Source organism: Rousettus aegyptiacus, unplaced genomic scaffold (genome assembly GCF_014176215.1).
Source record: "Rousettus aegyptiacus isolate mRouAeg1 unplaced genomic scaffold, mRouAeg1.p scaffold_m13_p_8, whole genome shotgun sequence".
Lineage (NCBI taxonomy): Eukaryota > Metazoa > Chordata > Mammalia > Chiroptera > Pteropodidae > Rousettus > Rousettus aegyptiacus.
This window is the reverse complement of record NW_023416311.1, coordinates 34,863,816-34,891,574: the sequence shown is the minus strand read 5'-3', so window position 1 is coordinate 34,891,574 and position 27,759 is coordinate 34,863,816. Positions and strand designations below refer to the sequence as shown.

General features: G+C 31.2%; 1 protein-coding gene across 9 annotated transcripts in view; it reads left to right on the top strand.

Moving 5' to 3' along the window:
• The window catches only part of CSNK1G3 (casein kinase 1 gamma 3), a 91,219-nt gene that overhangs the window by 28,818 nt on the left and 34,642 nt on the right, over positions 1-27,759 (top strand). For all 9 annotated transcript variants that reach the window (XM_016165116.2, XM_016165117.2, XM_016165110.2 and 6 more), the window contains exons 3-6: positions 5,821-5,861; positions 9,785-9,854; positions 18,881-19,029; positions 20,509-20,743. In XM_016165116.2, the coding sequence (XP_016020602.1) occupies positions 5,821-5,861; positions 9,785-9,854; positions 18,881-19,029; positions 20,509-20,743 (495 nt within the window). The remainder of the gene's footprint in view (positions 1-5,820; positions 5,862-9,784; positions 9,855-18,880; positions 19,030-20,508; positions 20,744-27,759) is intronic.

The following is a 27,759-nucleotide window of genomic DNA, read 5'->3' as shown; positions in this document are numbered from 1 at the left end:
ACATTTTTAAACTGTTTTTGATTTTGGAGTTAGAAAAACCAGTTTATTGTCTGACTTTGTACACTGCAATCCATTCATTCAAAATTCATTGCATTTCTTTCACTTATGAGGTGCGATTAGTCACTGATAAGACATTGGAAAAATAAATAAATTGCCTCTGCCATTATGGAACACATAAGTCATTTTTAACCATTTGGGCCCTCAAATACCTCTACTTTAAAATGGGATTATTTCTACTTTCTAGGTTAGTGTAAAGATTAAATTTAGATGATAATATAAAAGGACCAGTACTGTGCCTGCATATTTTGGAAAACAATGATTGTTCTGCTTCTTTAAAAGACAATAGCAAGATATTTGTTCTTTTTTAAAAATTAAAATTATAGCATATTATTTTAAAATTTATTTATATAAATTAGGTCTGCAGTTATATATTATGCCATATATATATATTTGTACTATATGTAATGTTTTCTATCTCTTTGCATATATGAGTATAGTACTGTAGTATTTTGACCATTTTTATTCAAAATTGGTTTTATAGAATTCATTTCAAAATAACTACATATATACATATCTGTATACACATATGTGTGTGTGTCTGTGTGTGTGTATGTGTATACACACAAAATAAATCTAGTGGACCATTTTAACCAGGGCAATATGAGAAACTATATGTACTATATACTGAAATTATAATATGTTATATACTGAAATAGCTGTAAAATACCCCTTTCTTTTACAGTGTCTGAATAAGCAGGAATATGAATAAGATGATTTATTAGTTCATCCATCCATCCTTCCTTCCATCTATCCATCCATCTATCCGTCCATTACCTACCTATCTATCTGAATCTATCTTATGTATCTATGGATAGTCATTGTACATTTGTCTACATTTATTTAAATATATTATTTATATCTATATATGTATCTGTGTTTTATGTATACTTATTATATACAGTTGACCCTTGAGCAGCTGAATAAAGGGGCATTTTACTCCCTTTTTTAAAGGTGTAGAATGATTTCTCTGTACAGAAAAAGCTATTATAGGCATTCTTTCTATACCCGGATAAACATGCTAGTGTTAAAAGCTGGTTTAGATTCTTAAAGTACTTTCTTTAAAACCATATTAATAGATACATCCTGAAAATTCAATTCCTGGCACTAAAATTTTTGTAATTAGGATTGTGTAAGAAAGAATATGAGCTATACATGTCATAGGTAAGTGGTGTTCAACAAAAATGCTATTGGTATTTTGGGCCGGAGAGTTCATCTTTTTGTAGGGGACTGTTCCACATATTGCATGGTGTTTAGAACTTCAGATCTCTTGGGCACTAAATAGGAGTTACATCTCCACACACAACCCCAAATGCCCCAAAGAGAGACAGTATTACTCACTGTTGAAATACTTTTATGAGTACTTATTTTAAAAAATAATGTTGGACATAAAAACCTGGCCTTGAGTATTTTAAAAAAATAGGTAAACATTTAAAATTCAATTTAAGTAAATGTTTTTACTATCATTTTTATGTATATTTTTTATTGTAAAATGGTGAATTAATATATATATTATTATTTATATTGGTGGTAAGGCTTGAGTTCTGCATATTAGTAGATATATTTCTAGCTTAGACGGTCAACCAAAATCCCTGAAAATGTTTTTAATAGGCACTGAATGAAACCAACATAACTAGCTAAAATACAGAGTTGTACATATTTAATTCTTTCTGTATATGTTTCATACATTCTGTATATGTTTTAAGATGTTTTGACATCTTCAAAAACTTTTTCCGGCTTGCAGGAGATTACTCCACCTTGGACTAGCCAGTTCTTAGTTGGCGGTATGCCTTTGATCTGCAAATTAGACAGTCTAGAGCAATAGCTCCTCTATCTGGCTTATACACCCCAGGAAGTTCTGTTTTTCTTCCTTAATCATCCCATGGCCAGGTACAAAACAACTAGAATCCACCACATAGCCCAAAGGCCACCAGAATTATTTGCTACCAGAATTATTTAGACTAGCCAATTCCAAACTATTTATCTTGCCTTGCTTTGCCTTTCCTCTGGAAACTCCAATAAAGGCCTTGGCCTAAGCTCTCCCCTTGCTCCTGTCTTCTGCCATCTGGCCAAAACATGATGCTTCCCCACGTGACACCCTTTCCAGGACCTGTGGGTATAGTAAACCTAATTTTCCTGAGCCTCGTCTGTGTCTCTTCTTGTGGCTACACCTGACTGACCATCATGTAAAAGAACACAGAACAAGGGTATTATATATTGCTTTATGGATTTCCATATCTGAAATAAGATATTGTAACTTTTGACATAATTAAGTACACCACAGAAATTTCCATAAGTTCTCTTATTTTTGTTTTTTGTCATCTTATTCTATATTGCCCATAACTCTTATTTTATTGTTTATATTTCAGAATTGTTGAAAATTCTGTAGGCCTTACATTACATATCAAATAAACATGCATATTTGAGTGGATTCATCATTTTTATGTTTATTGATTTTCTACTGTTTCTAACCAAAGTCTATTATAACACTTAGTTGAAATATGTGCTAATAAGGAATAGACTGTGATGCTATGGCAGAAAGATCCAGAATACAGTGGTGTTAAGCAATATAGTTTATTTTTCTTTTACATAACACAATCCAGAGGGAGAGTACCCAGTGCTTTCAGAGTACCTCTGCATCCTTAGTATGTGGCTTCAGTCTCTGTGTGTAAGGTCATTGCTCCAGTTGTTGCCATCTTCCAGCCAGCAAGATGTAGTTAAAAGGCCAGGAGAGTACACATTTATTCTTGACAGTGGGGAGTGACATACCTCATATTTAGAACTTAATCACATGGCTACACAAAATGAAAGAGAGGCTGGAAATGTCGTCTGTAGCTGGACAACCATTTTAAAATTATTATTATATAGAAGGAGGGAACATGGATATTGGTGAGTAAAGAGTAGTCCCTACTATAAACATATATATATAGTTTATGTAGGACATAATTTTCCATAATAATTACCATCCAAATACCACAAAATTGGCAAAGCCATCTTTTCAAGTTTATGACACAAAGTTCTCTTGGAAATCTATTTTAAAATTGCGTTATAACATCAGTTATCTGAAATCAGTTTTATTTGGAGCCTTATCTTAACTGGATTCCCTTTACACATAAAGTCCTTTTCTCTCATTCATACTATAAAAACACTTAGTTTGTACATCATTTGTTCATTCATGCATATAACAAATATTGGTTGAAAGCCAACTACATAAGGCCTTATGCCAATGCTAGGTGAGAAAAATGTGTTGCTAGTGTTGCTTAATCGTAGTTCATGTTTATAAATATAACCCTCAAAGTTCAGCAAAATCTTTAATGTCCAAAAAAAAAAAAGCGGTGATTCTAGGATTTAGTGCTTTAAATGCCAACCAAACTACTTTTTGAAATATTTGGTAGATTTTTGTTCTATGAAATCTGTTTTTAACCTAACTTCTTGTCCTTTGAATATTTACCTCTCATGTACTTGTGAATAAATGCCATATATAAAATAATTATGAAAAGATGATGTCTCGAGGAAATACAAATTTTGTCTTTGAACTCAAAACAGAATTGTTTCTTTGTTAGACGTCAGTTCTTTAAGATTAAGGTACTCAATGTACCACTAAATTATTCACTATACATTTACTAGAGGAAGCCGAAAATTCCATTCATAATGTGTTCTCGAAAATGTATATGAAGTCACATCTATACACTAATTGACTAAAAGTATGTTTTCTAGAAAGTATTATTTTTTTATATTTATGGGCTCAGTGAGTACCTGAATGCAGCTCAACATTCACCATTTTTGGTACTCTATTGAGTTCCATCTTTTGCCAACTATAAGGGGTTTATGAGACCTGTGCTATTTTAATGTTAGTGTGGATGCTTTTTTCATTTATTTTTATAAAATTTGGAAATGTATAATATTTGTATGAACAACCATTGCTGTACAATGGTGGCAACATATCTGAGACTGAAATTTTACCTAGAAGTTTTACTGCCATTTATTTATCAGCTGCTTTATAAAAGGAAATTAGGTGTGTTATTCTGGAAAGCCATGTGTGTGAGAGTTGGTGATTGCATGTTCTGTGTCCAGCAGCTATTGTGAACAGGATCAATTACTATCACAGTTGAAAAAACAAACTATCATTGTTCTATTCTTCTCATAAAAACATTACATGCTTATTGAAAAAATACTGGAAATTCAGAAATCACATATTCTGTTTTTATTCTTTTTTTACTGTACTCGTAAAGAAACACATTAATCTAATATCAAATTGTCTTTATATTATTTGCTTTCAAGATTCTCCATAGTGTTTTACTTGTAATACAGATGCTTACCCATTGGAATTTTTTAGGGTATGTTCAACTTGCCAATTCAAAGATTACCGTAATTCATTTGGATACTTTACATACTAATGATATTAAATCTTTATTTTGCTTTGTCATTTACCTGTCTTTGTATATGGTAGAGTTTTTCAAAATACAGAAGTTTAAAATATTTTATATAATCAAACTGTATAAAATCTTCTGATCTTTTACTTTTTTCTTGTATACTTAGAAAGGCTTCCATATATTGAGCTGATAAATATTTTTTTCTGACATAAATGTATCCCTATATTCATTGTAGCATTATTTACAATAGCTAAGATATGGAAGCAACCTAAGTGTCCATCGATAAATGAATGGATAGAGAAATTATGGAATATATACTATGGAATATTAGGCACAAAAAAATAAGGATATCTTGCCATTTGGGACAACATGGATGGACCTGAAGGGTATTATGCTGAGTGAAATAAGACAGAGAAATAGTGTGTGATTTCACTTATATGTGGTATCTAAAAAACAAAATAAATGAACAAACAAAACAAATAAACTTATGGATACAGAGAACAAATTGATGTTTGCCAGATGGGAGGGGCTTTGGGGATGGGTGAAAAAGACAAAAGGGATTAAGTACAAGTTGCCAGTTATTAAAATAGTCATGGGGTTATAAAGTACAGCATAAGGAATAGTCAGTAACATTGTAATAACTATATTTGGTGTCAAATGGGTACTAGACTTATTGGGATGATCACTTCATAAGGTATGTAAATGTCTAATCACTGTGTTGTACAACAAACTAATATAATAGTATATGTCAACTATAATTAAAAAATAAAAATAAATATTTTTCTTGTTTTATTGCTTATATCTAACTCTTAAAATATTTGGAATTAAATTACTTATAAGATAAGGTTCTAATAACCAACCCTTCCCACCCCCAAAGTATTTAGTTTATCAGAGCCAATCATTAAATAGTTTTTTCTTCTATTTTAAATATAACCCAGAATTTTTAATGTATTTTTTTATCGACTAGATTACATATAAACCCTAATAAGATTACATCCTATAATGGATTTTAAATGAGGCCTTGATTGGGAGAGAAATTTTGTATTCCTACTTTTTTACATAGGAGTTCTTGTTTTGAATTTGAGTTTAGCGTATGTTTGACTATTGATTATGAGTTGTGTACAATATTCCAACAAAATTAGAGTTTTTCCATTTTTGTAAGTGGGCTAAGTATTAGTATTACCTTCTATTTTGAATCCAGGTGAAATGCTAAATAAGTCATGAGTTGATCTTTAATATTTGCTCATTCTTGACCATTTTGCTAAATAGAAGCAAAAACGTATGTATCTAAATGTCATATGCTTTTTTTTTTCACCCAGAGTGCAGTTTTACATAAGATATCTTTAAAAATTAATTATTGACAGAATCTGACATTTTTTTCTTTTTCAAGGGAAAAATTTATACACAAATGAATATGTGGCGATAAAACTGGTAAGTTCATGTGTCTTGTTTTTCCTTAATTCCTTGTTATTTTGTAATAATTATATTTTAATTACTTTTTTGTTTTTATATTCATAACTTGAATGTTTATTGAGAAAGTGATATGCATAACTGATCTTTTATATTGTCCCAGCATCATCAGGCCCCTTAAGTATATAATAAAGTGTAGGATGTCTTTGTTTTTCTGTGCCATGAAAATTCAATCTCTTTACTTTGGCAGCATTATAGAATTGAATTTTTTAATTTTAGCACGATTTTTAATTTAAGGAAGGGGGCATATTGGCATCTTTAGTTAAAAATTAGCAAGATTTCTCTTTCTCATTCAAGCATTTGGATAGAAGTGTCCTTAGTATTCAAGATTGTATTCTTTGAAAAAATGTTTTTCAGTAGCTTCTGAAATCTTCTTTGCTATTGGTATTTTATATCTGGTAAAGCTGGCCATTGTTCTAATAGCCATTCAGAAATGCTTGCTGTGGGTGGAGAATAGTAGTGAAAGCACATTCCGTGGGACTGTTCTGAAGTCCTAAATGTGCCCGGTATGACAGCTGTTAGGTATTTTTCTTTTGGAAGAGTTGGGATCTGTGAATTTTTATAAGACATAACTTTCTTCTGGCACAACTTTTCTATCTGGTTTGTCAGCCAGGTTTCCCTGAGGTTTGGTTTTCCCAGTCTGTCTGCCATTCTCAATCTTATCCCTGCCAATATAACTACTGTATTAGGGTAATGTGAGATTAATATATAAAGAGAGATGATTAGAGGAAGAGGCAAATGGGAGAAAGAAAAACATTTGAGATGAGCTGGAAAACCATACTAACTTTTAAGTATCTTTGTGAGTATAGACCAAATTTCGCTGCAACTAATGCTATTTATTTTCACTGGCAAATAAGATGCACAGTGGGGTTGTGGTACTACCAGAAGTCTGGCGGGCTGATATTGCGTTTGGGAGTGGCATTTACCTGGTCCTTGGCTTTATGACAGAAAATCAGGTTAGATCATCTCGTTAAGATCATGACTGTTAATCAGAGGTAGAATCATAATAATCACTACACACAATCAATCAAACTCTCAGTAATATTTAAGAAGAGTTAATTTCTAGTTTATAATGAGGTATCTTACTATTCCAGGCCCAGAATGCCTTAATCATTATAAATAAAACAGGAGCCACTGCACTAGGCCGACCTTTCCTTGTCTGTTTCAGTCACTAGGTGGTGACCCTTAGTCCTGTTATTTTCAGATTTGGAAATACCATTGATACCATTGATGCCTTAGTAAACATTTATTATGTCAGCCTTCTTGCATATACATACATATATCATCTTTTTAGTGTATCTTCATGCTGTATCACTATCCCTTTAATTATTTTTCTTTTTTTTGGACATTCTTTCTCTGTTTACCTTTTTAAAATACAACGATCAGCACCACATATAATAATTGTGGTTATTTGGTGTTCTTTGGGGAACTGGGAGTATTTTTGGATCAATGTCTGGTAATTTTTGATTGAAGGATAGTATATAGTCATGTTTGCCTCATATTCATCCAAAACATATATTGACAAGACAGAGAATTTTTCACATAAACTGTTGGATCATAATTTAGTACTTTGTTTACCAAGTGTGTATGTATGTGTACACACATTTATGTCTTTATCCTTACATATTTTTTGTTTGTTTCTATTGCAGCTGTTTATAACAGATAACAATTTTGTTCAGAACCTGCATTAAAAGTAATCATTTGAAAATGCTAAAGTCTGTATACCTTCATCGCTCTGATTTTAGTATTTTGCTATAAATAAAGGCATTCAGTGGTGTTCAGAGAGCAGATTTTAGTGACTCTTTTAATCTCTGCTATCTCTTATAAAGGTTTTTATCTTTATTTAATATTATCCTAGTTCAGATTGATAGTTTGTTTCAGGATAATTTGTTAATGACCTCAGCCACCATCCTCACATCTTGTTTACACCTATATAACAACCTGTATTTCATGAATAATGAAAGTGTTGACCTTGTGGTGAGGTAATTTTTGTTATATTGTGATATGGTAAAATTTTATTTCTAGTAAAGTACTAGAATGAAGTTGAATTGACTCAACTAAGTTAGAACTGGGTTTCTGTTTTTACCTAGGGAATATTAGTGATTAAATAAGTTATCTATTTAATTACACCTTATGGTTAGGTACTTTTATATAGTTAACTGAAAAATTATAGTTAATATAGCAGTCACTATGTGGAAGGCACTGTTTTAAGTCACATTTGTATGTATATGAGATATATATCTTTTTAGTTTATCTTTGTGCCATATCATTATCCCCTTAATTATTTATTACATATGTATTTATATGTATTATTTAATATGTATTACGTAACATGTAAATATATATATGAGAAAGATAAATATAGTGGATTCAGGATTCAAACTCAGTACAGTTTGTTTCAGTGTCTGTGCTTTTAAGTATCCTGTTTTCAAGAACTCAGCTGATTGTTTTCTTTTATAATCTTTATGATTATAATTGTTCCACTGGGTATTTTACTAGTTCCTTATGTGAAGTTTTTGTCATTGGTCATAGTTTCATTATGATATGTGCTGGTGTAAATTTCTTCTTAGTTATTCTGTTTGGGATTCATATTCTTCATGAATCTGTGGTTTGTTATCTTTCAACAATTCTCGAATGGTTATAGTGATTATTTTTTTCGTTTATTGCATCTGCTCACTTTTCTGTCTCCTTTTCTCCCAAGAGTCTTATCAAATGTATATTAGACCTTCTTCGTATGGCATTGTCCAGATCTCTAATCTTTTTTTCTGCATTTTCCTTTTTTTCTTTCTTTATGACGCAGTCTGTATAACTTATATAGATGCATCCTACATAATTTCCTAATTCCGTAGACATTTTCTATATATCTTCCAGTGTCCAAATTCTTTCTGTTGTGTTAATCTGCTGATAAATTGAGTTTTAAATTTTGGTTATTACAGGCTTTTTTTTTTTTTAATTTCTTGAAGTTCTTTTGGTTTTATGTTTAAGTTTTGTTACCTTGTTTTACTTTCTTGATGGAGCTTGTTCAACTTTCCTGTTACCGTTTTTAGTTTGCTGTTTCTTACAGATATTTCACACATATCTTATATCTAAAATCTTCATTGCTTTTGTTTTAGTTCTCTGTGTGTATGTGTATCTCTATATGAAACTCAAAAACATTATGTTGAATGAAAAAAGCGAGACACATACATATAAAACATACACTGTATAATGCCATTTACATGAAATCGAATAACAGACAAAACTAATCCATAGGTGATAGACGTCAAAAAGTGGTTACCTCTAAAAGAAGGATGATAAAAATGTTCTAAAGGTTTTTTGGAGGTGGTGGTTACACGGTTATATACAGTTAACAAAGGTCGTGGATCTAATACTTATACACTGTTTAATTGTAAGCTATATCCCAAACTAAAAATTTAAATATATTGTTGCTATTATCAAAATTTTTATTATACCCATATTTGTTCTTTCTTACTCTTCTATGACTTCATGTTAAGAAGTCATAGAACCTTTACAGAAGAAATACACAGGAATTCAGAGCTGAATTCCTGGGGACAGGAGAAATAAAGTAAGGGTCACCATTCCTCTAGTTATGAATGTTTGAGTTTACTTTTCTTCAGGGTTAAAGAATCAATCATAAATTTCCCTAATGCTTGATCTAATAGCCACTTAATCTTATGTACATTATGACATCAAAAATTATGTGCATTCATTATACATTTAAAAAAAATAAAGTTGATTTTTATATGGCTCTAACGTTAGAGAAAGATCTCTAATAGTATATTACATTTTATAAGAGTTGACACCAAGATGTATAACATTTGGAATTGGGGCCTAGTGATCTTTTAATAACTTAAATACTTGTTATTGTGTTTGTTTTTTAATAGGAGCCCATGAAATCCAGAGCACCACAGCTACATTTGGAATATAGATTCTACAAGCAGTTAGGATCTGGAGGTAAAGGCTTGTATTAATTTTTAAATTTGTAATAAAATGGATTGTTATGATTTGATTTCAGAGCATGGTGTTTTAAATTTAGTTAAAGTGAATAACTTCTTAAGACTACACTTACTAGACATTTTCTTCCTAGAGTCTTAATGTTCCCTTTTTATTTTAAATAGGACATATTGGGAGCTTTTTGTATTGGTACTCATGAGTAGAGAACACTGCGAAAAAATTTAATTTGAGAATATAAGATGAATAGAACTTCCATATTCTTAGTCTTTTTAGCAATATTACAGTTATTGAAATGACTTATGACATTGTGGTATGCTGAAAATGGCCCTATGAAAGATATCTATATCAAATCTTTGGATCCTTTAAATGTTAGAGCAAAGACTTGTGCAAGAATGATTAAGTTAAAGGTCTTGAGATGGGGAGATTATTCTGGAATATCTGGGTGTCCCCTAAATGTAATCACAAATGTCCTTGTAAAAAGAGAGACAGAGGGACACAGAAAGGAGAAGTTAGAGTGGCTACAAAGGCAGAGATTGGAGCGATAGAGCCATAAGCCAAGGAATTCTGGCAGCCACGAGAACCTAGAAGAGGCTTCTAGATTCTCTTTAGACCCTATCAACACTGTGATTCAGCCTAGCGAAACTGATTTCAGATTTCTGGCCTCCAGAACTGTGAGAAAACAAATTTTTGTTATAATCCACAGGTGTGTAGTACTTACAGTGATATAGATATATTTTAACATAAACTCTAAATCTAAGTGAGAGTGGATATTTTGTCATTGGAAAAAACTAATGAGAAAATTTCCTATTTAATGTTGCATTTCTTTTATGTTAAAATGACTCACAGCTCTATTTTTTTTTCATTTCTATCCTACTAACTGTAATGATTTTTATGTACACTTTTTTATAGATAAAGATATTTTGTTTCCCCAAATTTAATAAGATGAATTTTTATGTCTTTTTATAAGCACATTTATGTTCTAGTTGATAGAGCTCTTTATTTCTTAATACATTATCAATTTTGCATTCTTTTTTCCTAAGAGCTACCTGTAACTGGTGAGAGGTTGTTGCCTAAGGAGAAATTGAGGTGTTATCAGAAAAAGGAAGATTGGGTGCTGGAAAGTTAAAGACAACCTTTTTATATGCTTGAGCAGTAAAATTATCATTTGGAAAAATACAAATGAATACTTTAATTGGTTAAGTATGAATAAGTCACTTTAGAGTTTAGGGAGTCATTGAATACTAAAGGTACACATTTATTATTACATTCTTTGCCTTTTTAATTTCAAAAATTATATCAGAGATAGTAATATTAAAAATTAAACATCCATCATTTACTGCTCGAATGCCATTGAGCTGCAGTGTTACACAACTCCAGGGACCACAGTTTCTAGTGTAGTCTGTGTATATGAGGGTGGTCCCCTGTGCTCCATGGCATAGCATTACATAGATTGAAATATGAATGTTATTGCCTGAAGGTGTGCATTGTAGTGACTCTGAAACTCTGACAAGTGTATCCATACGTTTGAATATGTCATATGAATTGTGAATTTTGGTTACTTGTTAACGTTTTAGCAATCGTGAAATTTTAAAACATTTTTGAGTACCCATGCAAGCTTTGTTAAAACAAGAGCATTTAATTGTTTGTGGAAAGATTATTAACTTTAAAATAATTCGATTTTGCAATTGATATTTGAAAAGATTGTTTCTGGACTGCTCCTGATCATAAACAGGCCATTCAAAGTAATTTAACCTATAACTTGTTTATTAGTGTTCTCTCTAAAAATAGATATATTTAATCAATATCCAGAATATATAAAGAACTCTTAAAACTCAGCAGCCAGAATACAAACTATCCAGTTCAAAAATGGGCAAAGGACTTGAACATACATTTATATAAAGATATATGAATGACCAATAAGCACATGAAAAGATGCTCAATATCACTAATCATTAGGGAAATGTAAAGCAAAAACAAAAGAACTTACCACTTCACATCCATTAGAGTCATTGTTATCAACCAAACAAATGAAAAACAAACCAGAAACCAGAAAACAGATGTTGGTGTGAATGTGGAAAAATTGGAATCTTTGTACATCATTGATGGGAATGTAAAATTGGACAGCTCCTATGGAAAACGGTATAACTATTCCTCAAAAAGTAAACATAGAATTACTATTTGGTCCAGCAACTCCATTTCTGGTCATACACACAAAAGAATTGAAAGTAGGGACTCAAACAGGTATTTGTACATCCATGTTCCTAGCAACATTATTTGCAATAGCCAAAAGGTAGAAACAAACCAAGTATCTATTGATGGGGCCATGGATAGATAAAATGTGGTATATACATATAATAGAATATTATTTAACCTTAAAAAGGAAGGAAATTCTGACACAAGATATAATATAAATGAACTGGAGGGCATTATGGTAAATGAAATAAGTTAGTCACAGAAGGACAAATATTGTGTGATTCCACTTATTTCAGGTACCCAGAATAGTCAGATTCATAGCAATAGAAAGCTGAATGGTGGTTGCCAGGGGCCAAGGGAAGAGATGAATGGGAAATGTTGAATAATGGGTACAGAGTTTCACTCTGGGATGATGAAAAAGTTCTGGAGACGGATAGTGGTGATGTTTGCACAGCAGTGTGAATGTTCCTAATGCCACTGAACTGTACACTTAAAAATGGTTAAAATGATAAATTTTATATAATGTATATTTTACACAATGAAAACATACATTAAAAATAGATTTATTCTGAATTATTTAATGAGATGTTTGTGAAAAATGTATAACTTATCTACTTCTACGTGTCTGGGTTTTGATCCTTGTCTAACTCCATATGTCTCTTTTTTTCCTTTAACTTGCCTAACAATATCCCTCTTTTCTTTCTTATTTTGTTCACTGAAATCGTTACGTATAGTAGGATTGTACAACTTACTGCAGTATGCATATGAAGGACTGACTCTTTATATTACTTAGCTTTCCATAGAATTAAATATTGTTTTATGCCATTATAACTTTCTGTGATAGCAAAAGTTTAAGGTGTTAAATAATTGTTTTATCAGCATTTTTTTGAGTAAAATGAAGATAGATTTGGGAGTCATCAGCGCATAGATGGTTTTTCAAGCTAGGGAATTAGATGAGATCTCCCAGGGGAGAATATAGAGAGTGTCAAGAGAAGAGGAACAGACAAAACTATGCTGACCCCTGACTGCTTTGGGTAGAAATGAATATCACTGTCAGTAACAGAAATCATGACAGCAGTATCTTAAACAAGTAAAGGGACATTATGTGAAGAAAAATAAACAAGGAATTTCAGGGTAGACAATTGTAGGGCTTATATAGCTTCTCTAAAGTAAGGAATCAGGCTCTTTAGTTTCCTGCTCCTATTTTTAGTATGTAGCTTTCATCATTATGGTCTTGGATATGTTGTAACAAGAGTGAGGGAGGAAAGGATGAAATTACTGTCTCTATAAAGATAACTTCCAATCGTTTATCTCCTGTGTCCGTTCTTAAAATCTAGTCATACTGTATGTTCCTCTTGGAATCAGAAATTAGAATATACCTAGAATTTTGCCCCCTACATTCTTTTCCTGTTACTTTTCCAGTGATTTTTCTCTGTTCCAAAAGACCTGTTTCTTCTTCTGGTTTATCTTGTTCCCTTAGTGGCACACCCATTCAAGTTGAAAATATTAGTCATCTTTGATTTTTGGCCTTTCGACATAATGAGAAAGTTCTGTCAGTTCTTTCTTTTCTGGTTTCCATTGTACCTCCTTTTGTACATCTCACTGCCTTCTAATCTTCATTACTTGTAGAGGGTTATCATTTAGCATAAAGTCCAAATTTCGTTCTCTTTCTAATGACTCACTTTTTGCACTAAACTTACTTTTTCTTGAATAGATCTTATTATTTTCACGTCTATTCTTTTTTTCTGGAATGTCTTTCTCAATGAATTCCTTGTTTCTTCTGGCCCCAGCTAAATGTCACCTCTTTTGCAATGCATTTTCTGACATCTGTTTGTTTCTCTCCAGAAAAGCTGCTGCTTTGATCTGAAATTATTTCGAATATATCTTTATTTTTCTTTTATCATATCATATTACATTATTTGCTTATGTCTATCTCCTCCACTAAAATTTAAACTCTTTGAGGGCAATGAAATAATACATGCATCTTTTTGTCCTTGAAACTGAGAAGAATAATTGATAAATGGTTGAATTGATACATTTTTAAATGAGGATACTAGATTGTTTTCTTTTATTAGATGTGAAGTTGCAATACTAAAATCTCCAAATTTTCCTATAGCTTTTTAACTTCTATGGTTGTACATTTCAAGTTTGATATTTTAATATTACACAAAATTGTTATATTAAATTTCGAGTTTATTCTATTTCTGACTGTCATATAATTTCAAAAATTTAATTTTTATTATTCTCTAATGAGATAAATTTGATTCCTCATTTTAGAGCTATAGAAATAGAAGGGAAAAATCAGTAATGAGTATTTTTTAAATTAATGGAAATGGTAAAGCAAGGAGATGTGCAGATAGTTATTTACCTAAATTATACAATTCAGTCATCTAAAAATAACACCTTCCAGAGAACAGGTTTAAATTATTAGAATTAATCCATTTTTTAAAATTTACTTAAAAAATATTTAGTTGAATTGCTGATACTTCATGAAAATGCATGGAAAATATTTTGAAGTTTATGGGGAAATTTTCTTTGAAGGTCTTTGATTCTGAGTAATGCTTCTTTATAGTAAATTATTGCCTTGACATCAGGTGGTATTGGGGGAAACTCTGCAATTATTTGTTTATTGTAATTTCTTTATCATCTGGTATCTTTATCACAGAAAGTAATCTAACTTTTTTTTCTGTCATCAATTATTACTTATCAAAAGAAGTAAAATCTTTTTCTGGCATAAATTACTATTCATGGAAAATCTCTAACTATAGAAATGATATTAAATATACTATTTGAGACCACACATATGTTAAATCATTGTTTCTCAAGTGAGTGGCTTGATTTTTTGATATTCCTGGAACTATGTAGTTCTGAAAAATATGTAATTGGTTAATTGCAGCAGTCAGTGTTTCTAAAATTATACCTCCGCATAGTATTGCCTTCTAAGAGCTGTTAAAAGAGCTTATCTTCCTTCTTTATACTGACCCCTCTGCCTTCTTGGTTTGTGCCTTGTTAAAAAGTCAGGATTTATATGTTCCTTATGTGTTTTTCTTTCATTTATAGATGTCTCCATTTTCATATTCTTTTCAAGATTATTAAGCTCTGTCAGCTAAATAAGTGTTGGTGATTCCATAATGTATGGGAATTTTATCATACTGTTCACTTTGGGGAAAGATTGTGGTAATAGCATTAGCCTTTTAAATGTGGATATACACATAAAGTAATATCTGAAATTCCTTTTATTCACTGAGTTGCCAGATTAGAGTTACTCTGATCATATCTTAAAAAATTTAAGAAATTTAAGAAATTCTGCTCTCCGTCTAAGTATCCGTTTTGAGAAAAATCAAAAGAAAATATTATAAAAACCATGAGAGTTAAGTGAATAAACTAATTAGAACGTTGCCTATTGAATTTGGTGTTAACAAAAATAATGCAGAATACTGTGTGGGTAAGTTGCCTCTTAGAGTTCCATATTCTGTCGTAGCTTAATTACTTTTAGAAAACATCTTAAATGTACACATTTTCCATATACTACAATTTAAACAGAAAAACTTTGTGCACTTCTATCAACTAGTACCAATGTACATATATATTCACATATAAATTAGTAAAAGTTTAGCAATGCAGAACTTACAGAAATTCCCATATAGAGAGGCCTCTAAAGAATTAGAAGTATTACATAAAAAAAAAAAAATCATACTTTTGAATAGGGTATGACTAAACGGTGATGAAGGGTTTAATTTTCTAAAGTTAATCATTGTTTTTATAATTCCTATTTAATAGTAAAATAATAGTAAAAAAACACAAAAGACAACATGATTTCATATTTCATATTGATTTTTTATTTAAATATAAAGTAGCCCATTGTGAGAAGACAGGTTTGTAAACTTGCAGCTTGGGGGTAAAAAATGATAGAATCAGTTTTTCTTATCTATGTCCAAAGGGGATAATAACTGAATAATGAATAATGTAACATGATATATAATATTCATTGAGTATTCAATATAATAAACAATAACTAGTTGTTTATAGGTGATGTTGTTTTTTAATATTCTCTGAAATTTAGAATAATTTCTAAATGTACAAATAGGATTATCACAGAAAGGACCATTGTGTCTTGTTTATAGTGGGTTGGCTTTATTCCTTCAATGTGGGGTTAATTGGTAAAATTTTTCTACTAAACGTGAGTGCTGTGGTGTTTTAATGGAGTGACAGTTACGGAGTCTGAAACTCATTGTACCTATTTGTTCATATCAGAGGTTATTATTCAAGTAGGGCAGCAATTCTAAAATTTTTGGGTCTCAGCGTCCTTTTATACTCTTAAAACTTTTTGAAGGTCCCAGAGAACTTTTCTTATTGTGGATTATAGCTATTGAAGTTACCATATGAGAAATGAAAACACATAAAAATATTACTAAATTAATTTATTTAAATATATTTTAAATCACAACTAACTATTTTTCAAAAAAAATGTGAGAAAAGTGGCTATATTTTAAATATTTCGCATCTCTTTGATGTCAGGCTCAATAGAAAACAGATAGATTCTCATGTCTTCTGCATTCAGTCCTTTGTCATATATCACAGCTTGTGTAGCCTCTGGAAAATGTGACTGTTCACTTGTGAGAACAGAGTGAAAAAGGTAAATAACATGTTATTTATAATTAATTATAAAATAATTTTGTTGTCACTGACCTCCTAAAAATTAGGGACCACCCACCCCTGCCCCCAAGTGTCTCCAGATTTATGTTGAGCGTTGCTGAACTAGGACTATCTATATGCATCTGTGCTAAAAGTCAAGAATGTCTTAAAGCAAAACTTCCTTGGAAAAGAACATAGCCCATGTGATGATTCTGTACTTACTATTTCTGAGGAGTTTTTGCATTTTCTTAACCAGATCTATGAAACTTAAATTTCCAAATAAGAATACCAGTTCTCTTGTTCTAATCCTTCTACGTAAATACTACTGGACCTGAAAATGGAAAGAAACATCATTATATTTCTTTTAATGTCATGTATGCGTAACTCCTGCCTACCTGTAAGGAACACAAAGTACTAAGCACTCTTAAAGAATATTGGTCCCCCTAAAGTTGTTTTGTGGCTTAAATGAATTAATGTTGTTTTGTCACTTAAATGGAATATTGAAATATAAAATGAAGTATTTAGTAAAATTAATTTTGGGAGAATAAGGGTAAGACTGTATTTTCAGATAATATGTGAATTTTATATTCTTGCCCATTCTTGAGATTTTCTTGGGAGAAAATTATACTTGTCTTGAAAATTAGAGATGCTAATAAGCATCCTTGAAAATTAGTGATGTTAGGAATGATCAGAACTAACTTTGATGAATTCACAATGGATGGCTTTTTATAGTAGTCTCAAAAATAATTTTAGAACAATTGGAATTGGGTGGAGTAAAAGTTTATAGTTGAAAATTCACTGGACATAAGAACAAATAAAAAAGCTTGCTTTGCCCATGAGTTGGATTGAATCCATGTAATTCAGTAGCCAAATACTTTGATCAAGAGACACAACTAGTAACTTAGTACCTTCATTGCTCTGCTTTCTAAGCCTTTCTGAGCCTCTCTCTTCTCTCTTACCCTCTTTTCCCTCACCTCTCTCCCTTCCAAAAACACATTTCCTTGTGGTCTTGATTACCATATGTTTTAAGCTGTGGTTGTTTTGTTTTGTTTTTGTGTAGGGTACTCCCTAGCCTGTTAGTTACAAGTTTTCCTAACTCTTAACAATTTCATTTGCTTTCTCAGTGTTAGAAAATTACTGAGACTTGTTATGGAAAATGAAATTCTAGTTGGGCCTTTATGTTTGTTGAGAGTCTTTTAGTTCTAAAAAGAAGATACAGATTATTCTGTGCAGTTAGACTTTATATTTAGAGTTTGTATTATTTTATATTGTTGAATAATGAATTATTTAGTAATTAGTGGCATAGACCAAGAAACTTATCTTCCAGTTTCCATGGGTCAGGAGTCTAGGCATGGCTTAGCTGGATCCTCTATTCAGAGTTTTACCAGGCCGAAATCAAGATGTAGGTCTGGACTACAGTCTTACCTGAGGCTCAGAGTCCTCTCCCAGGTTCTCTGGTTAGTCCCAGAATTCGCTTCCTCGTGGCTGTGGGACCAAGGACCTCAATTTCTAGGTCCTGTCCGTCATTCCCTGGTAGTTTGCTTCTATAAGGCCGACAGGAGAGCTTCCTTGCTGCTATGAATATCTGGCTTCTGGACCATCTTTTTAAAAGGCTTACCTGATTAGGTCAGGCCCACCAGAATAACCTCCCTTTTGGTAAAAGTCTACTGATAGGGGCAATAATTATATCACCTTTGCCATATAGCATAACCTATTATTCACAAGAGTGAACTTTGAGAATCTCGCCCATACTTAGGGGGAAGGAACTATACAGGGTGTGTACGCTAAAGGATGGGAATTTTGGAGGGAGATTTTAGCCTACATAAGGTAATTATTGAGAACAGTAACCCCTTTGTTCAGTAAAATTTAGATCTTTCCTAAGTGCCAAGCATTTCTGTAGGTAATGGAAATATAAGGCCAAAATGCCCATTTCCTGTCTATGATGAGGTGGAAGAGACCAACAGTGAAGCACTGTTTGTAATGCAGTTCAGTCCTGCAGCTGCCCTAGAGGTGTAACCAGGCTACACTGTGAACATCAGTGAGAAGGCTGGTTCAGGAAAAGTTTATTGTATAGAAAAGTAAAAACTGCTGTAGTTCTTGAAACTACAAAATTAAAAAAAGTATTGTTTATTGATTTTCTAGAAAAGCTTGATATTGAAAATAAATATATTATGAAAATGCTTTTTCTTTTTCCCTAGATGGTATACCTCAAGTTTACTATTTTGGTCCTTGTGGTAAATACAACGCTATGGTGCTGGAACTGCTGGGACCTAGTTTGGAGGATTTGTTTGACTTGTGTGACCGAACATTTTCTCTTAAAACAGTTCTCATGATAGCTATCCAACTGGTAAGTAAATCAGGATGTTTTGAGATTGTTTGAACAATTGTGTGGTTCTTTCATCATAAATTTATATTAAAAGTTTAATGTTTTGTGACTTATCTTACAGAGCATTTGACCTAATAAAAATGTTTCTCTTTTCATATCATTGGCTTTTTAGGAGAATATAACTTAAATAACTAAATCAAGTGTTTTTATTTATATGAAAGAATTGATATCTTCTTATTACTTTAAGATCAGAACACAGAGTTTGAGAATTGTTTCCAGCACTCTTCATTTAGAAGATGAATACTTCGAAAAGAGAACGTTCAAAATATGAATTCTAAATCTTGGTAATAAATTCCAATAGCTAAGAAAAAGAGGAAACAAACTAATGAGAGAGTCTCATAAATTATTTAAATTTCAGAGAACCTATGGGGAAACAACATAGAAGATGATTAGAAGACAGTTTTGAAATAAATGCCAATAGGTGTATGCTGCAGAAGTCTTTAAATTTTTATCCATTGACTCACTAATTCTCCTTCTATAAACTTATCTTATGAAAGTCTTCAGATGTATTTAAAGCTTTCTGTGTAAGGATGTTTATAATTAAGTGGGAAACAACCCTAATGTTCAGAAATAACAGGGTTAGTTCAATAAATTGTTAATACCCATAAAACAATATGTAGCCACTAAAAAGTATGTATTAAAAGAATGTTACGTAACCTGGAAAATACTCATAATGTATCGTTAATTAAAAATATAAGTCATAGAATATTATATTTTATATGATCTAGAATTTGTTAACAAAGTAAAATAACCTGAGTGACTAAATGTTTACATTGTTTGTCAACTATGGTTATCACTAAATGAAGCAATTTTATTTTCTTATTTGTAATGTTCTATTTTGCAGTAGTTTGTACAGTGAACATTATTTGAGAACACGTAAAAGAACTAATTAATTAAATGTACAGTATTATAATTAGAGTTATATTCCAAAACTTTTTAGGTTCAAGATCTTTTTTAAATGTTTAATACTTAGGGTAAAAAGTACAGTTATATAAAAGAAAAAAGATATACTAAAGGGCACTCCATTACATTGTTTTCATTTAACAGTTTAGACTCTAAGTTTTTAAAATATAATTGTAAAAGTTGCTCTAATTTTGAAGTGAGTATGTCTGTTTATATTTTTGAGTTCAAGATTTTGTGTTGGTAAAGCCTTTTGATTTTATGAGGAAGAATCCTCTGAAAGTTGATTAATCAAGCTTACTGATATGAATGAAATTCATAAAATTCAAACACTTTCATTCATAAATGGCTATAATAGTAAAAGCAAAGATTTTAAATTATAATTGGATATATTTGAGAAACTTTTAAAGGGTTGAAACAATTTGTGAATTTTTTAATGTTTTTATTGCGAAAAGTCTATCTTGCTTCTTTCATACTTTTTAATGCTGGTTAAAGCCTAAAATAAACTTTATCTTTTTTTTTTTTTTTTTCCAAATCAAGATTTCTCGCATGGAATATGTCCATTCAAAGAACTTGATATACAGAGATGTAAAACCTGAGAACTTCTTAATAGGACGACCAGGAAATAAAACCCAGCAAGTTATTCATATTATAGATTTTGGTTTGGCAAAGGAATACATTGATCCAGAGACAAAGAAACACATACCATACAGAGAACACAAGAGCCTTACGGGAACAGCTAGATATATGAGCATAAACACCCATTTAGGAAAAGGTACGTGTACCTTTTGTAAGTACTGAAGCTTAAATTCAGTCACTATGGTAACAACAATGTGAGTTTTTGTTTATTATTATGGTTCAGTTTTTACAGGTTGCAATTGCTTATATTGTGATTTTTATTTATCACTTCTAGTCAGAGTTTACTTTCATTTATATTTAATAAAACACTTTAAAAGTAAGTTGTTCTACTGTACATGAATGACAGATACCCTTAGTCATTGTATCTTGAAATGTTCAACTGATATAGTTAGGGAGACACATTTGATTATTTCTGTTAAAGAATATGAGAGAATACTTAATTCTAACTGAATTTGGTATATGAAGATTTTTGATTGAGACTATAGTTCTCTGATAAAATTAGGTAGGGAGCTACCAACCTGCCTACTACATTTAATATTAACAGTACATATCTTGATGATACTGTTTACTATGTACTAGCTGTGCGATTTTGAGTTTCCTATTTTTATAAAAGATAAAATAATAGGAACCCCACAGGGTTTCTTATTACTTTCTTTTTCCTGGTCCAAAATCATACATTTCATTTATTTTTCATATCTCTTTAATTTCTTTTCATCTGGAGCAGTTCCTTGCCTTCCTCTATGGTTCATGACCTTACATTTTTGTGGAGTATAGGCTATTTCGTAGAACAGTCCTAATTTGGGTCTGATATTTCTTCCTGATTATATTTCTGCATTTTTAGCAGAAATGTCACAGAAGTGATATGTTCTTAGTGGCATCAGGTCAAGAGGCTCATGATATCACTTGGTTCCAAGTAGCTTTGATCAAATGCTAAGGGTAGTGTCTGCTAAAAGTCTCTTATTTTTCCTTAGTAATTAAAAGTATTTTAAAGTAGATTTTTGAGATTACATGAATATGTTATTTCTCATTAAATTTTTACCCACTAGATTTAGCATCATTAATGATTTTCTAACTCTGTTATTTCTTATGTATTTTTAGTTGATTTTCTGATGTAAGCAAAAGCTTTCCTTTCCTTCATTTATTGACATATCAGTATGGACTTGTGGGTTCTTATTTATTGAATATATTATAGTGCTTTACTCTCATTATTTATTTTGATACTCAAATTGTCCAAGATTTGGTTATCAGTTGCTGCATTAAGCTGGCTCATCTGTATTTTGGCACATTGTCATGATTCTTTTGACAACTTCTTTACTTTCTGGTACAACATATTGCTCTAGGCATTTTATAGTTTCTCTGCTCTAGCCCAGAAACAGACATTTCTCCAATAAGGCCTGGGTTCTTTTAATGGATAACATTATGTAGAAAACAAGATATGGGTACTGCATATGCTCGTAGCTACTAGTATGTTATTGCTTCCAGGTCTGTTGTGCAGCAGCACTAGGAAATTTGTGCGTCTATGTGAATATATGCATACATACTCATTTGTGTGTATACACATACATATATATACATATACAAATATACCTACACACACACACATATATATACACATATATACATATATTAAGATCTATCTATTAAAAACCATGAATTTATACCAATACTTCTAATTTCAGGCTAACACCGCAAAATAGTATCCCTCTTTTTCATATTTGTAATTCCCTTTTCCTTTCTATATTTATATCTTCCTTGGCCAACAGTGAAAAATCTGACTGCCACTACTGTAATATGCTTACTTGTTTTTAGGAGCATAGGATACTCAGAATATAGTTGCAGAATTGATAACTGATAACACTTGGTAAAGCAAGCTTACTAGAATTGCAGTATTTATAATTCTTATTTTAACTGAAGAGTTCTTTTAAAAATTGAAGTAAAATTTATGTTGAATAAAATGTACATTTAAGTGTCCGATTTGTAAATATTGACGTGTGTACACACTTGTGTAACCTGCAACACTATCAAGATTTAGAACATGGTTATCACCCCTTAGACTTCCTTCTTGCTCTTTCTCAGTCGGTTCTCTCCTTCTCCAAAAGGATTGATTTGATTTCTATTACCATAGATTAATTTTGCCAGTTCTGTTACTTCATGTAAATGAAATCATCTGACTTTTTTTGCTCAGTATAGTATATATAAGATTCATATGTTTTGTTGCAAATACCAGGAGTTTGTTTCTTTTTAAAGCTGAGTAATATTCCATTGCATAAATATACTGAAAATTATCCATTCTAATGTTGACGAACATTTTTATTATTAACAGTTTTTTATTCTTATGAATAAAACTGCTATGAGATTCTTGTAAATCTTTTAGTGGCCATGTGTTTTCAGTTCTTTTGCATAAATATTTAGGATTGGAATTGTTGGGTAATACGGTAGGACCTGTTTAATTTTTATAGGATGCTGCCAGTCAGTTCTCCAAAGAATTCATACTGTTTTCTGTTTTCACCAGCAATAAATGAGAATTCTGTTTGTTTCACATTCTTGACAACATTTGATGTTATCTTTTTCATTCTAGTCATTCGAGTAGATACATAGTGGTGCTTCATTTCTTGTGGCTAATGATTTCGAGCACTATTTCATGTGCTTGCATTGGTCATTTGTAAATCTTTTGTAATGTGTACATCATTTTGTTATTGATTTGTAGGAATTTCTAATATGTTCTGGGCGTAAGTCTTTTGCCAAATATATACCTTGTGAATATTTTGTTGTAGTCCTTGGCTTGCCTAGTCATTTTCTTAATGGTGTCAATTGATGAGCAGAGTTGTAAATGTTTATGAAGTCTAATTTATCAGTTTTTTCTTTTATGATTACTGTTTTTTGAATCCTAAGAAATCTTTACCTGCCACGTGTTGAAGACATTTTATGTTTTCTTTTACCACCTAGAATTAATTTTTTTTTTATGGTGTGAGATAGGGTTTGAAGTTCTTTTTATGGTATCATATTCTTTCCCATTTAATTATTTTTGTGACTTTCTAAATACAATCAGTTCTCGGTTGTATTTACAATAGTGCATTCTTAAGTCTTAAGCCACAGTCAGTTTTCATATCAGAGGAAGTTGAACTTAATTCTCTGCTTTTAGATTTATCCCTGACATCTCACTTGCAAGGGAGAATAGACAGGAACTTAAACCCATTATTATTTATCCATCATCACTGCTCAAATGTACCTTACAATATATGATCATAATTTGTACGGGACCTTACATGTCTTCTAATCCAACCTCCAGTTCCTGGTCTTAGCCTCTTTTCTAACTATTCTCCCTAGATTTATCTACTATATTCTTTATGTCCTTGTTTCTGCCTCTAAGTCAGAACTAAATAGAACTTGGCATCTCCCCTGACAGCTTGCCTGATAGTAGGCTTATGGTATCTTTCCTTTAAGATGTTAGAAAATGCCTGAAAATGTAAATTTGCCCTTTTTTAAGAAAAGTAAGTTTCAAACATTTAAAATTATAAAGCACAAGTTGTGTTCAGGTGGTATTTGGAGAGTGCCTTTTAGTAGCACACTTTCCTGATGGATCTAAAATATGATCGGGTAGATATACAACTTTCAGATTGTGTCTTCTATTAAAACCAAGCACACCTATATTTACAAGACCAGTGTCAATAAGAAATTTTCATTTCATGGTAGTTGTTAATGGACTATTTTATAACAACAGTGGTTCACCACCATAATATTGTGAGACATGAAGTCATAACTTCCTTATGGCTTATTGTTCTTTATCTGAACAGTAGTAAATGTAACAGCATTCTATTTGTAGAAATGCAAAGTGAATCTGATATATTTTTCCCTGTTAGGAAAAGCCTTCAGAGCTTGAGAAATGACATTTAACTATTGCATTAATCTCTTTGTACTCCTTTTTCAGGAAAAATAACAAAAAAATTATTAATAAATTGTGAAATTTAGCATCTTTATTCTTGTGGTATATTTTGATTATAACTAGGTGATTTATGTAGTAATTCACTTGTATACCTTTTTCATAACTGCTTAAGTCACTGTTCAAGGTGAAATCTCATTAAAGCTATTTGTGACAGATGGAGATTTCTTTGGTCTGCTTTAATGGACGCTTTCTTTAGTGTTATCATGGTGAATTTTTTAAATTGTGTCTGATCAAGTGCCTTCTTTATAATAGACATTTTGGTCAACTGCTTTGAACCTCATTTTATAATCATCCTTTGGATCACTTTTTTCCCCATTTATATCTTGTTGAAGTCATTTGAAATTAATACTCTGTAGTAAATTGTCTTGGGAAAAATATCTTTTATCTTTTAATTATTATTGAGTGTTCATGGATAAAGAGACTAGGATTTGGGAAATACATTGCTAGTTGCTTTACAAGTGTTAATAAAAATCTGTGTTACATAGAAGAATATTTCAAGCCTCTGTGAGGTAAGCTTTCTGAATAGGAGAGAAGAAATCACAGAATTATTTACAGAAAATCCTTCTTTCTGTGCTGTTGTTTTGTGTTGTGCTTCTTATAATATAATTTCTAGATTAATTGCCCAGATTCCTGAAGCCTGCTACTTTAAGCGTCCCAAACAACTTTTTAACAGATTAAAAACATGTATTTACATTTTAACAGTTTAAAAATGTATTTTCACAATTCCTTACTTTCTTAAACAAAGTATGGTTTAAGAACATAATTGGTATTTTCTTGACATTTTAGGGTCATAATTCTTATATTACTATTTTATATAGCAATATCCTCAAAGTCAGTTGAGAGTTAGGATGTATACCTTTATATTAGAGAAAATCATTTAATAGTAGTGTGGTTTTTTAAATAGATTTTTTTTAAAAAACAGTTTTAGATTTCCAGCAAAATTAGGTGGAAGAAGCAGAGATTTTCCTTATACCCTCTTTCCCACACATGTATACTAACATTACCAACATTCCTCACCAGAGGGGTACATTTGTTATAACTGATATATATACATTGACACATCATCGTCGCCTAGAGTCCATAGTTTACTTTAGGGTTCATTCTAGTGTTCACTTTTTTCAGACTGGCTTAGTTCACTTAGTAACGTACATTTACAATTCCTCCAGTTTTTTTTTTTTTTTTTTTTTTTTTTTTTTTACGGCTTGATAGCTCATTTCTTTTTGGTGCTGAATAATATTCTATTGTCTGGAGGTACCATAGATTATTTATCCATTCACCTATTGAAGGATATTTTCATTGCTTCCAGCTTTTGACACTTATAATTAAAGCTGCTATAAACATTCATGTGTGAATTTTTGTGTTGGACATAAGTTTTTAACTTCTTTGGATAAATAGCAAGGATCTTAATGCTGCATTGTATTGTAAGAATAGGTTTAGTTTTGAAAGAAACCCCCAAGCTATCTTCCAGAGTGGCTGCTCCATTTTGCATTTCCACCGCCAATAAAGGAGAGTTTCTATTGCTTCACATTCTCACCAGCATTTGGTATTGTTAGTGTTTTGGATTTCCACCATATTAATCGGTGTGTAGCATTATGCCATTGTTTTAATTTGCATTTTTTGATGACATGATGTGGAGCATCTTTTTATATTCTTATTTGTCATCTGTGTATCTTTTGTGAGGTGTCTATTAAGGTCTTTGGCCCAGTTTTAATCAGGTTATTTGTTTTCTTATTTTAAAATTTTAAGAGTTCTTTATGTGTTTTGGATAACAGTCCTTTACGAGATGTGTCTTCTGCAAATATTTTCTCCCAATGTGAGGCTTACCTTTTATTCTCTTAATGTCTTTTGCAGAGCAGAAGTTTTTAATTTTAATTAAGTCCAGCTCAGCAGTTATTTCTTTCATGAATTGTGCTTATAGTATTATATCTAAAAAGTCATTGCCAAATTCAGGTCATGTAGATTTTTTTCCTATGTTATTTTCTAGGAATTTTATAATTTCATGTTCAATATTTATTTAGGTCTGTGATCCATTTTGGTTAACTTATGTGATGGGTGTAAGTCTGTGTTTAGATTCATTTTTTTTGCATATGTATATCCAGTTATTCCAATAGTATTTGTTGAAAAGACTTGTGCTTCCTCCATTGTATTGCCTTTATTCCTTTGTGAAAGATCAACTAACTGTATTTATGTGGGTCTATTCCTAGGCTATCTATTCTGTTCATTGATCTCTTTTGTGGTGTTTTGTTTTGTTTCGTTTTGTTTTGTTTTGTTTTTGCCAATACCATACTGTCTTGATAGCTTTCTGGTAAGTTTTGAAGTAGTATATTTTTTTACAGAATTTTTTTTGGTCCAACTGTATTTTCATTTACTTTTGTTGTGTGTAGTAGACCAACTGCTGGCAGCACTTTGCTTTTCTCTTCTTCTTATTTGCAGTTTCTAACCTGATGGCCAAACTTATTGGAATTATATATAAATTAAGAGAACTAGATTTCAAGAGGACTTCTTTAGGAATCAAATGAATGCATGTACTGGGTTCCATTGCTCAGACTCTTTTTTTAAACTTTTTTGAGTTCTTGATATTGCTCATTAAGTATCTTGATTAGTTAGTTGTTGCTGCAAAGCGTTTTGCGTAATTGTCCTTTTTCTTTTCTCTTTTAGATTTATATTCTTATTTTTAAAAAACCCACATTGATTATGTAATTTTGAAAACTGTAAATTAGCTCAATGAATTCTGAGGAAGAGTAGTTTTGTTTTTTTGTGGAATGTCAAGGAAAGTAACTTTTAACATTTCAGAAGGAAATATAAAGTGAAACTTTAACTTGCTTATAGTAATTTTTGTTTTTATTTTTTTGTTTATATGAAAAGAATGATTCAAAGTTTTGTCAGGAAGAATTTTTGTTGTTCGGGCTCCTTTGTCAGACCTGTATTTAGTTTAACTAACATATATTTTGGCCTCATTGTTTTTCACTTTTGAAGGAGAATTCAGTTTTAAATTTACTTTTTGGAAATATACATGTGTATATTTGAAAGTTTTTTGCTTCTTAGTGAGGTGTTTAATGTCTTTTTTTGATAAGAATAAATTTAATGAAGAAGGGAATATTTTTCTGTTGTTGAAAATTAAAATTCACTGGAAGTGGAAACTGCTAGGCAAGTGAGGAATAAAATCGGTTTTAAAAAGCAAAAAAAAAAAAAAAAGTGTTGAGATACAA